The 13,822-nt window shown below is 50.0% G+C and overlaps 1 protein-coding gene across 1 annotated transcript; it reads right to left on the bottom strand.

The window, feature by feature from the left end:
• Window positions 1-2,753: 2,753 nt before the first annotated feature.
• On the bottom strand, window positions 2,754-13,326 carry LOC129526914 (trichohyalin-like). The gene is given in 10 exon segments (XM_063698779.1): window positions 2,754-3,026; window positions 3,237-3,281; window positions 3,283-3,337; window positions 4,375-4,435; window positions 4,702-9,296; window positions 9,683-9,770; window positions 10,435-10,513; window positions 10,681-10,751; window positions 11,374-11,493; window positions 13,158-13,326. Coding segments are annotated over 10 exon segments (5,331 nt in total). The 5' UTR covers window positions 13,242-13,326; the 3' UTR covers window positions 2,754-2,893.
• Window positions 13,327-13,822: the final 496 nt, after the last annotated feature.

Genomic DNA, 13,822 nt, shown 5'->3' with positions numbered 1-13,822 from the left:
CATAACTCTTTCATCCCATAACTTTGTTTGTTCTTTTAATAAACACGCTTACAGTTACAATTTTGTAACAATAAAAACAGATGATCTCATGCCAAGCGTGCCCATTATTTGTATGCTATAGTATTTAATACTATAGTTTTCAAGACACACGAAATTTTAAGGCAAAAACAGCACTTTGCAACAATTTAATAATTTATTACATTACAGTAACATCACAGCAGTCAACAATGCCACTTTAGGCAAAAGTCAGTATTTCCATTATACATTCTGTTTGTAAGCATTCATAAATAGGTAAAAGTCATTCTAAGAAAACTTGGCAAATAAAGCTTTGGACTGGAATTGGCATTTCTTTCTCTACTTTTCCTTCCCCTGGTTTCTTTCTTTTAAACTGCAGTTTTCATATTTAAAATGTTTTAACTTATTTCAAAACATTAAGATAGCAGTTACATTTTTAAATAGTTATATTATTTTAAAATGACAGATAAAGTTTTAGAGAAATTATATTATGGATAGAGCTGATTTACATTTTCACATTTTCAAAAAATCATCTTTGGTTTTAGAACTGATTTTTTTCATTTCGAGAAAACCTATCCGGTTTAATCAAATACTTTAAAAATAATTATTATATATTGCAGTCTTTAGATAGGTATTTTGATTCTTTACTTCCTACAGAAATTCAAATTTATTCAGTTGAACTCATATTTTAAAATTCTGTTTCTGATGAACTCTAACCTTCTAATGTTGCCTTCTAAGCAAATTGAAAGCTGCCTTATACTGAATGAGGAAGAGAACAAATACTTGGCTGAATGAGGTACTGCAAGAGACTGCACGCACTTTGAAGAAAGACTTGAGTTATTGTCACAGGATTTCCATTCTCTTTAGCTTTTTCTTAAACATATGACAAAATACCTACACAGAGAGTGGTATTTGAGTTAATATAGTACATTTATTTTTCAGACTGACATTCAGCTTAAATATGCCAGTATGTGATTTAATCCACAGGTGCCTGATGAACACATTATTGTCAGATTGGTTACAGTTGCTAAACGCTATCTGAAGGTCATTCCTAGTCATTTATATGTGTCAGGGTAAAAGTGAAGTGATTTGAACTCTAAAAATACCTTGGAAATAATTTATCAATGTATTAGATAAACTCAGTTTCAGAATGATAAAGAAAAACTGTTAGACCAAATAATGTGGCTAATTAACAGTGGTTTGATTTCTAGCCTGAGGGTTTAAAATGGACTTAAAGTAACTGTCTTTAAACTGAACTCAAAGAATGCAAAAGCGGCAAGTTCAGAAAAGGCAAGAACAGGACCTTTAGTCCATTTTAAGCCATAAATATTACACAAAATATGCCTCTAACTGAAACTGAGAGGTATAAAAACATATTTCACTCTACGTAAAGAACTTTGTGAGGAAATATAACTCTGTGATTGTATAGACACTTTCCTCATGACACTTTGACAGTCACAAACAGTAGATTGCGCTGCAGTTTGTAAACATTTTAAGTTGCATAAACTGCTCCTTGATTTTCAAATGTAGTATAATACTGTCTACTAAAATTCCTTTTTGTTTCAACTAAGTACTCTCACATATATTTGTTTATAATAATGTTTGTTATTATTTTTAAAGTCTTTTCCATTCAAGAAAAAGAATTCCTCTGTCAGATGGTTGAAGACTAGGTATTAGCCAGAGAGGTCTAGACGGTAAAATCCATCTTCTAGCCTCAAATAAGCTCCATGAACATAGAGGAATGCCAGGTGTCACACAGCTTTCCTTCACTCGAATTCATTCTTGACTAGAGCCTGTATATGCCTGTTCCAGGGACATTTAAACTCTTAAAGGATTTCTTCTGATCTTTACTAAATACATTAAGGAGAATGCCAACCAGTGCCCTTTTGTGTACTGGGACATGTAGTCATGTGATTAAAACAGGGAACACGAACTCTGACTTTAAAATGTATTGTAGATATAAATGCTCTCAGCTAGAAAAGGTTTTCCACATCCACAGTCATGATGGGAGCCTTTCATTCCTCAGAAATAATCCCCTTTTAGGTCATCAAAAAAGAGGACAACTGCCACAGCTCATGATGCAATATCTTCATGAGCCCAGAGCACATGCAAATCCTAAGGGAACTACCATAGTACAGTGCTCATTCTTGGCACCGGAACAAATGAAACATATTCTATCCTGCACACACCTGCCAGAGCAGGCCACTTTCCTCTTCTGGGAGATTTAAAAAGCTCCCCAAAATGTTATTACTCCCATCCCCAATACACAGAAAAAGGGGGAAAGGCTGTTTCTAGTGCTCCACCTTTAAACAACTGTAAATGTCAGTACTCACAGTGGCATATTACAAAGTAATAGACCGCGCACTTGAGGGCAAACCACACATTGAGCTAATGAAGAGCTCACTGTGATTAGGATTCAATCAAACATAACAGCAGAACATAAGGAAATTTTATCTGAATTCCATAATGAATATACATGCTGTACTAACATTAAAAAAGCATGGCAGCCTATCCCAAACCAGCAAGAACAGTTGTGTGCGTATAGTGGGTTTTTGTGTGTTTGAACTCCCACCACATAAGGGCAAACTCGATATGCATGCTAACGTCCTATAATTATCAAATTAAAAAAATGCTAAAAGATGCCAGAGTGAACATGAGAGAAAGACCCACTCTCATTTAACTTTTTACAAATACATTTAAACTATAAATTAGAAACACAAATAAATTTAAACTATAAATTAGAAACACAAATAAATTTAAACTATAAATTAGAAACACAAACATAAGTGGCTCTAACATTCAAATGAAGTAAATGAATTGTGTAGGATATTAACCCCTTAAACGTTTTGTTTGTTTTTTTAAATTTCTTGAGCAGCTCTTAGATGATGGTGATGTTTATCTCCCTGTTCTCGGCAGCCTGAAAAGAATGGCATGCAGCCTCTCCTGCTCCTCCTGCTGCCTCTCCTGTACCAACAGCTTCTCCACCCAAGCCTGGGTGCTCCTGGGGAGTCCTGCATTAGAGGAAGCAGCTGCTGGATCTGCTGTGCAGTGGGGTTGTCATGGGGGAGAACCCTCCCTGTCCTCTCCCGGTGCAGCCCCCATGCTATCAGTGAGGCTCAGCTCACTAAGATCTTCAGAGAGAGAGAGGGGGGTGGGAATCTGAGCACAGTGCGAGCCTCCCCTGGTCCTGCCTGCCCACCCCGCCTGAGGGCTCTACTCACCACCCTGCTTGTCCGCACACCCAAGCTCCTGTGGGACTGGGGCTCAGGTACTGGTCTGGCTGCTGCTGCAGACTCGGAGCCTCTTGGCTCTTCAGCTCCACCTGCCGGAAGACCCTGGGCATGAGGACATGTGGTGGCTGGCTTCCAGATTCCTGGCCCATTAATAGGGTAGCGAGGGCACTGTGGGGCTCTGTGGCCTGCCCAGGCCCCTGGCCCCTTGCTCCAGGCCTAAGAGACTGCCTCCCTTGCCTAGAACCCCATGCCTCCTTCCCTAGCATCAAATCTCACGTCCTTTTTCCCAGCATTTAAACTGCAGGCCACAGACTGGTGGAAAAGCAGGCGGAGCCAACCACCATCTGCTAAGTGTGCTACATGCCTAATGTTTCCACGTATTATCTCATTTAATCCTCAGCACCTCTGCAAGGAAAAGGCTAACTTCCTTTTGAAGTTAAAGAAACAGAGACTTAGAGATGCAAAGTAGTTGAATTATGACCAGTGGAACCAAGGCCGGAATCCAGTTTGAATCTAAGGAGTCTTTTTTGTTTTTCTGTTTTGTTTTGTTTTGAGAGAGTGTCACTCTGTGTCCCAGGCTGCAGTGCAGTGGTGCAATCTCAGCTCACTGCAACCTTCACCTCCCGGGCTCAAGTGATTCTCATGTCTCAGCCTCCTGAGTAGCTGGGATTACAGGCATGCACCACCAGGCCCAGCTAATTATTATTATTATTTTTAATTTTAGTAGAGATGAGCTTTCACCATGTTGGCCATGTTGGTCTCAAACTCCTGACCTCAAGTGATTGTCCTGCCTCAGACTCCCAAAGTGCTGGGATTGCAGGCACGAGCCACCACACCTGACATAAGGAGCCTCTTATACCACTGTCTGTTCCTCTGTGATTGGGGGGCTCCATGCCTCTAGCTGGGATGATGATGTCCAGACCTGGGAGGACCCCAGGGCTACACACCTCTAAAAGTCAGAGGGCAGGAAGCAAGAAACAGTCATAGGACTGCCCTGGAGGGTGCTGGGGTCACCTGTCCCCAGGCTGCAGCTGCCCGTGGCCTGGCACCTCCCCTCCCCAGAGGCTGGTGCCCGCCTCCCAGATCTTCTTGGATGGGTCGGAGGTTACAGTCTCTTTCAGCTCACCTGATTTCTTCAGCTCCTTTGCTTTCTGCTCCACCTGCAGTGTGCTCTTGTTCTCGTTGTTCTGGACAGAGAGAAGCAATCAGTGGCCACCCACTAAAACTGGAGACCCCAGAACTTAGTGTCTGCCTCCCATGGCACCGGGAAGGGTGGAGGCAGGTTAGAAAAATATCCCCTCTCTCCCACAGCCATCAGAGCAGGGCTCTGGCTCACAGATGCCTTTAGAAGTACCATTTCATGTGAAGGCTACAATGCCCCATTTTACAGGTGGGGAAACAAAGGTCTTGAGGGCTAGGGAAGAGGGCAGCCTCCCCAGGTGGGGCAACGCACCAGCTCCTCGAAGCCGCTGCGTGGCTCGGCCCGCTGCTCGTAGAGGGCTTCCCACCCCGGCTCCAGCATCCTCTCCAGCTCCCGCAGCCTCTCCAGCTCCCGCAGAGTCTCCTGCTGCCACAGCCTCTCATCCTGTTGCCGAAGCCTCTCCTGTTCCAGCAGCTCCTCCACCTCGTCCAGCAGCCTCTCCTGCTCCTCCTGCCGCCTCTCCTGCTCCTCCTGCCGCCTCTCCTGTTCTAACAGCTTCTCCACCTCTTCCAGCAGCCTCTCCTGCCCTGGCAGCTTCTCCTCTTCACACAGCCTCTCCTCCTGTTCACGTGGCCTCTCCTCCTGTTCACGTGGCCTCTCCTCCTGTTCACGTAGCCTCTCCTCCTGTTCACGTAGCCTCTCCTCCTGTTCAAATAGCCTCTCCTCCTGTTCACGTAGCCTCTCCTCCTGTTCAAATAGCCTCTCCTCCTGTTCACGTAGCGTCTCCTCCTGTTCACGTAGCGTCTCCTCCTGTTCACGTAGCGTCTCCTCCTGTTCACGTGGCCTCTCCTCCTGTTCACACAGCCTCTCCTCCTGTTCACGTAGCCTCTCCTCCTGTTCACGTAGCCTCTCCTCCTGTTCACGTAGCCTCTCCTCCTGTTCACGTAGCCTCTCCTCCTGTTCAAATAGCCTCTCCTCCTGTTCACGTAGCGTCTCCTCCTGTTCACGTAGCGTCTCCTCCTGTTCACGTAGCGTCTCCTCCTGTTCACGTGGCCTCTCCTCCTGTTCACACGGCCTCTCCTCCTGTTCACACAGCCTCTCCTCCTGTTCACGTAGCCTCTCCTCCTGTTCACATAGCGTCTCCTCCTGTTCACGTAGCCTCTCCTCCTGTTCACGTGGCCTCTCCTCCTGTTCACGTAGCGTCTCCTCCTGTTCACGTAGCCTCTCCTCCTGTTCAAATAGCCTCTCCTCCTGTTCACGTAGCGTCTCCTCCTGTTCACGTAGCGTCTCCTCCTGTTCACGTAGCCTCTCCTCCTGTTCACGTAGCCTCTCCTCCTGTTCACGTAGCGTCTCCTCCTGTTCACGTAGCCTCTCCTCCTGTTCACGTAGCGTCTCCTCCTGTTCACGTAGCGTCTCCTCCTGTTCACGTAGCGTCTCCTCCTGTTCACGTGGCCTCTCCTCCTGTTCACGTGGCCTCTCCTCCTGTTCACGTGGCCTCTCCTCCTGTTCAAGTAGCCTCTCCTCCTGTTCACGTAGCGTCTCCTCCTGTTGACGTAGCCTCTCCTCCTGTTCACGTAGCCTCTCCTCCTGTTCACGTAGCGTCTCCTCCTGTTCACGTAGCCTCTCCTCCTGTTCACGTAGCGTCTCCTCCTGTTCACGTAGCCTCTCCTCCTGTTCACGTGGCCTCTCCTCCTGTTCACGTAGCGTCTCCTCCTGTTCACGTAGCCTCTCCTCCTGTTCACGTGGCCTCTCCTCCTGTTCACGTGGCCTCTCCTCCTGTTCACGTAGCCTCTCCTCCTGTTCAAATAGCCTCTCCTCCTGTTCAAATAGCCTCTCCTCCTGTTCACGTAGCCTCTCCTCCTGTTCACGTAGCCTCTCCTCCTGTTCACGTAGCGTCTCCTCCTGTTCACGTAGCCTCTCCTCCTGTTCACGTAGCGTCTCCTCCTGTTCACGTAGCCTCTCCTGTTCACGTAGCGTCTCCTCCTGTTCACGTAGCCTCTCCTCCTGTTCACGTAGCCTCTCCTCCTGTTCACGTGGCCTCTCCTCCTGTTCACGCGGCCTCTCCTCCTGTTGATGTAGCCTCTCCTCCTGTTCACACAGCCTGTCCTCCTGTTCACACAGCCTCTCCTCCTGTTCACATAGCCTCTCCTCCTGTTCAAATAGCCTCTCCTCCTGTTCACGTAGCGTCTCCTCCTGTTCACGTAGCGTCTCCTCCTGTTCACGTAGCGTCTCCTCCTGTTCACGTAGCCTCTCCTCCTGTTCACGTAGCGTCTCCTCCTGTTCACGTAGCGTCTCCTCCTGTTCACGTAGCCTCTCCTCCTGTTCACGTAGCGTCTCCTCCTGTTCACGTAGCCTCTCCTCCTGTTCACGTAGCGTCTCCTCCTGTTCACGTAGCCTCTCCTCCTGTTCACGTGGCCTCTCCTCCTGTTCACGTAGCGTCTCCTCCTGTTCACGTAGCCTCTCCTCCTGTTCACGTGGCCTCTCCTCCTGTTCACGTGGCCTCTCCTCCTGTTCACGTAGCCTCTCCTCCTGTTCAAATAGCCTCTCCTCCTGTTCAAATAGCCTCTCCTCCTGTTCACGTAGCCTCTCCTCCTGTTCACGTAGCCTCTCCTCCTGTTCACGTAGCGTCTCCTCCTGTTCACGTAGCCTCTCCTCCTGTTCACGTAGCGTCTCCTCCTGTTCACGTAGCCTCTCCTGTTCACGTAGCGTCTCCTCCTGTTCACGTAGCCTCTCCTCCTGTTCACGTAGCCTCTCCTCCTGTTCACGTGGCCTCTCCTCCTGTTCACACGGCCTCTCCTCCTGTTGACGTAGCCTCTCCTCCTGTTCACACAGCCTGTCCTCCTGTTCACACAGCCTCTCCTCCTGTTCACATAGCCTCTCCTCCTGTTCAAATAGCCTCTCCTCCTGTTCACGTAGCGTCTCCTCCTGTTCACGTAGCGTCTCCTCCTGTTCACGTAGCGTCTCCTCCTGTTCACGTAGCCTCTCCTCCTGTTCACGTGGCCTCTCCTCCTGTTCACGTAGCCTCTCCTCCTGTTCAAGTAGCCTCTCCTCCTGTTCACGTAGCGTCTCCTCCTGTTGACGTAGCCTCTCCTCCTGTTCACGTAGCCTCTCCTCCTGTTCACGTAGCGTCTCCTCCTGTTCACGTAGCGTCTCCTCCTGTTCACGTAGCCTCTCCTCCTGTTCACGTAGCCTCTCCTCCTGTTCACGTAGCCTCTCCTCCTGTTCACGTGGCCTCTCCTCCTGTTCACGTAGCGTCTCCTCCTGTTCACGTAGCCTCTCCTCCTGTTCACGTGGCCTCTCCTCCTGTTCACGTGGCCTCTCCTCCTGTTCACGTGGCCTCTCCTCCTGTTCAAATAGCCTCTCCTCCTGTTCAAATAGCCTCTCCTCCTGTTCACGTAGCCTCTCCTCCTGTTCACGTAGCCTCTCCTCCTGTTCACGTAGCGTCTCCTCCTGTTCACGTAGCGTCTCCTCCTGTTCACGTAGCCTCTCCTCCTGTTCACGTAGCGTCTCCTCCTGTTCACGTAGCGTCTCCTCCTGTTCACGTAGCCTCTCCTCCTGTTCACGTAGCGTCTCCTCCTGTTCACGTAGCCTCTCCTCCTGTTCACGTAGCCTCTCCTCCTGTTCACGTAGCCTCTCCTCCTGTTCACGTAGCGTCTCCTCCTGTTCACGTAGCCTCTCCTCCTGTTCACGTAGCGTCTCCTCCTGTTCACGTAGCGTCTCCTCCTGTTCACGTAGCGTCTCCTCCTGTTCACGTAGCGTCTCCTCCTGTTCACGTAGCCTCTCCTCCTGTTCACGTGGCCTCTCCTCCTGTTCACGTAGCCTCTCCTCCTGTTCAAATAGCCTCTCCTCCTGTTCACGTAGCGTCTCCTCCTGTTGACGTAGCCTCTCCTCCTGTTCACGTAGCCTCTCCTCCTGTTCACGTAGCGTCTCCTCCTGTTCACGTAGCCTCTCCTCCTGTTCACGTAGCGTCTCCTCCTGTTCACGTAGCCTCTCCTCCTGTTCACGTGGCCTCTCCTCCTGTTCACGTAGCGTCTCCTCCTGTTCACGTAGCCTCTCCTCCTGTTCACGTGGCCTCTCCTCCTGTTCACGTGGCCTCTCCTCCTGTTCACGTGGCCTCTCCTCCTGTTCACGTAGCCTCTCCTCCTGTTCAAATAGCCTCTCCTCCTGTTCAAATAGCCTCTCCTCCTGTTCACGTAGCCTCTCCTCCTGTTCACGTAGCCTCTCCTCCTGTTCACGTAGCGTCTCCTCCTGTTCACGTAGCCTCTCCTCCTGTTCACGTAGCGTCTCCTCCTGTTCACGTAGCCTCTCCTGTTCACGTAGCGTCTCCTCCTGTTCACGTAGCCTCTCCTCCTGTTCACGTAGCCTCTCCTCCTGTTCACGTGGCCTCTCCTCCTGTTCACACGGCCTCTCCTCCTGTTGACGTAGCCTCTCCTCCTGTTCACATAGCCTGTCCTCCTGTTCACACAGCCTCTCCTCCTGTTCACATAGCCTCTCCTCCTGTTCAAATAGCCTCTCCTCCTGTTCACGTAGCGTCTCCTCCTGTTCACGTAGCGTCTCCTCCTGTTCACGTAGCGTCTCCTCCTGTTCACGTAGCCTCTCCTCCTGTTCACGTAGCCTCTCCTCCTGTTCACGTAGCCTCTCCTCCTGTTCACGTAGCGTCTCCTCCTGTTCACGTAGCGTCTCCTCCTGTTCACGTAGCGTCTCCTCCTGTTCATGTAGCCTCTCCTCCTGTTCACATAGCCTCTCCTCCTGTCTCCTGTTCAGGAGACTCAACATCTGATTGTTTTCCACCTCAGCCTGGAGCTGTCTTCCCACACTCTCTAGCTCCTTCCTTAGGTGGTTGGTCTCATCTTGTAGCTGCTCCACCTTAGATGGCCCTGCTGGGGGCTCTGGGGCCAGGGGTTCAGCTGAGAAAGGAAGCAGAGAATAAGGGCCTCTGGATTCTCAAAAAAAAAAAAAAAAAAATTCCTCCCTTTGGTGCACAGCTCCTCCTCTCAGGCTTCCCAAACTTGGCCTCACTGCTAATGACTCCTCACACCCGGATGGCAGCCAATCTTCCAAGTCACTTTCAGATAGAGAGCACTGTGGGTGGCTGACAATGGGCACTCCTCCCTCTTTACTGATGGGGACACTGAGGCTCATGGAGATGACAAGACTTGTCCTCCCCTGGCACAGACGTCTTTCCCTCTGCCTCAAAGCCCTTCCATCCACCCACCTCCCTGGGGCATTCTAAGTCACCCCCACAGCCCTCTAATGCCAGTCCTGCTGCCAGGTCATGCCAGCCCCATCTTACCCGTCTGGTTTTTGAATTTGAACAAGCTCCTCCCAAGCTTCTGTACCCGATGTATCTCATGCTTCTTCTCCTCCTTAGATGTGCGAACCTGCCCAAAGCAAAGGGGGAAAAGGGCCCTGGAGGGAGGGGCTGATGAACCTCTAGAGACAGAGTTTGAGAAAGGCCCACCCCCCTTCTGCCAGTTTGTGATTTAGAAACGTGCATTCATTCAACAAACATTTACTGAGCATGTACAGGCCAGGTACAGTTCTTCATAGCAGAGATATAAAACAGCAAAGGACAGACAGGAGCCCTTGGCCCTGAGGTTTCCATTCTAGGGGCCTTTAAATCTCTGACTTTCAGAGCTAACTGAGACCTTTGATACTCTCTACCTCCTCCAGAAACACGAGCATAAAGAGGAGAGATGGCTTGTCCAGACTCAAAAAGCAAATTAGGGACTGAGGCAGGGCAGAAATATGGACCCCTGACAACCAGTCAGGCTAGTGCTTCCCGGAGAGGTGACAACCCCAGGGCATGTGTGGCAAGGACTAGAGCAGGGGTGTCTGGAGAAGAGAGAGTCAGCAAAGAGGGCAGTGCAGAAGAGCCATGCTGCATGTTCTGTGCTCTGGGGTCCCTCCAGGTGAGACCTGGGTGCCCAGCTCCCCATTCGCCCTTGGCATCAGGGGCCCCTAGCCCCTTTCTTCAGGGCCCCAAGAGGAAACTGGAGTCCAGGATTGACCAGCTGTAATCAGGGGACCCCACTGGACTCTTACCAGTGAATTGACGTTTTCACTGAGTTGACTGATTATTGCGGAGCTTGAATCCGGGGCCACTGCTAGTTCTTGGTACTGGCTCTGAGGTGCATGCAGAGAGAAGGAGTTGGAGGAAGATTGTGGGGAGGGGTAGAGAGAATAATCATTAGGGCTGGTGGGGGTGTGTGGGCTGCCTCAGCTGGCAGAGGGGCAACAAGCCCCTGCTGCGGGAGGAGGTTGGAGGGCTGGCCTGCAGGGTCACTGCACCTCGGCCCTGGGCCGAGATCCTCCAGGGTAGCAGAGGATGCACGGCCCTCCCCGTAGATACCTGTTGCTGACTGCAGGAGATGAGAGTGCACATGGAGATGTTCTGTCCCCCCTCACTGTCTAAGCCCTCTGACTTCCTTTCTTCCCCCATCAACTGGCAAAAGCTTCTTTTCTGCCTATCTTGGACCCTTTTTCCCATAACTCCTTTGTGCCAACTTCTCTCGTGGTTCTTATCTCCCCACCATCCCACCCTGGGGCCCTTTCAGTGACTCCTAAAGGGACAGCCTGATGGCAAGTGGCTCTTCTCATTGGCCTGGCTTCCCCTTGAGACTGGGGATGAGGAAAATCAAACAGCAACGACCATTTCCTCGGTGTCCTGGGTGTTTGCAGCAGGCCATGTACTAAGGATTCACATAAAAGCAACAATAACGAATCTCATTTAAACTTCACAAATGGAAGTCAAAAAATACCACCTCTATTATACAGATGTGAAAAGAGAGGCCCAAAGACCTCAAGCAATTTGCCCTAAATCATATGCTAATCAATCCCAAATCAATCCTTAGCAGATGGAGAGGCAGGATTCAAATCCAGAATTCTTAACCAGTACCCAACAGTCCATCTACAATCTTAACAATTACCCTCTACTGCCCCTTGGGCCCCCTGTCCCCAGGACCCTGGCCCGCCGAGACTCACATCCCCAGGTGAGTGGTAACCACCAGAAGTGGCTGTGTCAGGGCTACTGCCATTGATTTTCTTTTTCCTGTTAGCTCCTGCTGGAATGCCAGGGCTCTTCCTCTGCCAATATGCTTTTAACTGTGGGAAAGAAGAGCAGTAACACTCATGAGAATGATCAGCCCCTACAGCCACATCCTCCTTTACAGTTTTGACAAAATACTCTTATATACCATCTGATGTAATGCCACCAACAACTGTACAAGGTGTTGTCACAATCACTTAGTGACTGAGAGGGATTGATATCATGGATAGAAAAAAAAAAAGAAAGATCAGAAAAGGCAATACTGGAACTTAAACTCAGTCCTCTGACTCCAAGCTCTGGGGTTTTGCCATGAATCAGCAGCTGCCAGGGACCAAAACCAAGGGCAGAGGTAGAAAAGTAAACATTAAGCAGGCAGGAACTGTAGGCCGTGTGGCTTAGAGTCATACATCCTCACAGGTCTGCTAGTGTGAAGAAGCGCACCAGTACCTCTCACACTTTCATATCAATGTGTCCTCATGGCAGAAGGCAGCTTTTCTATTAAATCTGGGAATTTATCAGAAAGAGGACAACCCAAGCCTCATTTCAGAGCGAAGTCTGGTATACGCTTGGAAACCTCTGTGTCTGTCATCCCTAAGTACATTAATGCATTTTCTCAAGAGAATCAAGGGAAAATGATGCTTCAGAAAGATGTCCCACATTTATCCTGTGGCACTCAAAGTACCCCAGGTTGAGACGATATGAGGAAGATTCAAGCTGTCAAGTTCAGTTTCCCAAGATCTATTCCACAGAAGATGAGCAAATCTCACTTCAGAGGCCACTGACTGAAGGGCAGTCTGGTCCCAGAACCATGGAGAACTCAGAAAAAAATGTTAAAGTCTCTCTGGAAAGTAGAAGCCTGGGAAAAAACCAAACCAAACCCATTCTCCCATTGCCACCCAGAGATACTGTGAACATTTTGAGCTCACAGGGGAAGTGTAGGCTTTTCCCACTGTCAATGTCTATGTTAAGGGAGTAAGGCAGCCTGAAACCTCTTGCTCCTAGGTCCCATAGTCTCCACTCCCCTTCCAGCTGGAAATTTGTGCTGCAACCAGAGGAACCAGAAATGGGGTGAGAAAACTTAGGGGACTGGGTTGTAAGATCAAAGGCCGGTCTTGCAGCAGTAATGACAGTTCCTAGGGGCACTGTGACATCATTGCATGCCACTCCTCCCAGGGGAGGGGACCACATCAGCGCGATGCCCGAGTCGCTGCTCCACGATGGGGGAGGGAAACACACGGTTTCGACCCAGGTCCTCAGAGACGCCAGCCCAAGAAGCCTAGGGAGGTCGAGCTTGGGGCAGCAGGAGGGGAGGGCAGAGTCTGCAGTAGGGAGCCCCGGGAGTCACCAGCCCAAAGCCACCCAGGGATGACTGGTGAGGGCAGGGCCTGGGGCTGGGGGACCCAGGTCCTGGGAGACGCAAGCCCAAAGAGCCCAGGGAGGTTGGGCTTGGGGTGGCAGGAGGTGAGGGCTGATTATGGAGCAGGGAGCCCCAGGAGTCACCTGCCCAAAGTCACCCTGGGGTGATTGGCAAGGGCAGGGACTGGGCTGCTTGCTGAAGGGGTGGGGCTGACTGACTAGGCTTTGGTTGGGGGAGCCCAGAGGGGCTGGGGTTGGGGGGCCCCATCTGGTATGCCTCAGGAGTGGTATGGACTCTGGCACCGGTCTTGTCATCGGAGGGGATCTGTGGCTGGGTTGGGGGCCATGACCTGGTGTGTTTTACCTTTTTCTTGGCTGCGGCCAATTTCCCCTGTTGTGTTTTTTCTGACATCGCGGGGTGGGGAGGGAGGCGGGGTTGGGGCCACATCAGCGAAATACCAGTGAGCACTGCTCAGTGCCTCCAGTCACCTACCAGGCGGCTGTGCAACTGAGCCACAGGTGGCGTAACCAGGGCACCAGTGGAACGCAGAATAGGGGCGTGGCCTTAATGCTCCAAGCCCATTGGTCAGTGAGAAAGATGAAAGGGAAAGGAGGCGTGGCCAGGCAGCAGCATGTCCAGAGTCCCTCTGTGGCATCATAAGGAAAGCTGCCCATGCAACCGCTGTCCCCGCCCACTCAGAGAAAGGGGAGGGGCCGCCCACTCTGGGAGAGGGGAAGGGCTGGGTTTTGCTTTAAAACTTTTAAAACTGTAAAAAATAAACTTTAAAAAATATATGTGTATATACTTTATATATATGTGTGTCTGTGTGTGTGTATCTATGTGTTCCTCCAGAGCTGTCTTCATTATGCAGCTTCTGTGCAAAGTCTGTGATTTTGGCCTATATTTTTCATCTTCAAATGGAGTACAAGAATTACCAGTATTACCTTAACTGAGATATAGATCCTATAAAAATGGAAAATCCATAGCATGCTTGGTGATTAATGAAGCCGACTATAGTATCCAGCATT

Source organism: Gorilla gorilla, chromosome 16 (genome assembly GCF_029281585.2).
Source record: "Gorilla gorilla gorilla isolate KB3781 chromosome 16, NHGRI_mGorGor1-v2.1_pri, whole genome shotgun sequence".
NCBI classification, from domain to species: domain Eukaryota; kingdom Metazoa; phylum Chordata; class Mammalia; order Primates; family Hominidae; genus Gorilla; species Gorilla gorilla.
The sequence above is the reverse complement of the archived record's forward strand: the minus strand, read 5'-3'. Positions and strand labels throughout refer to the sequence as shown.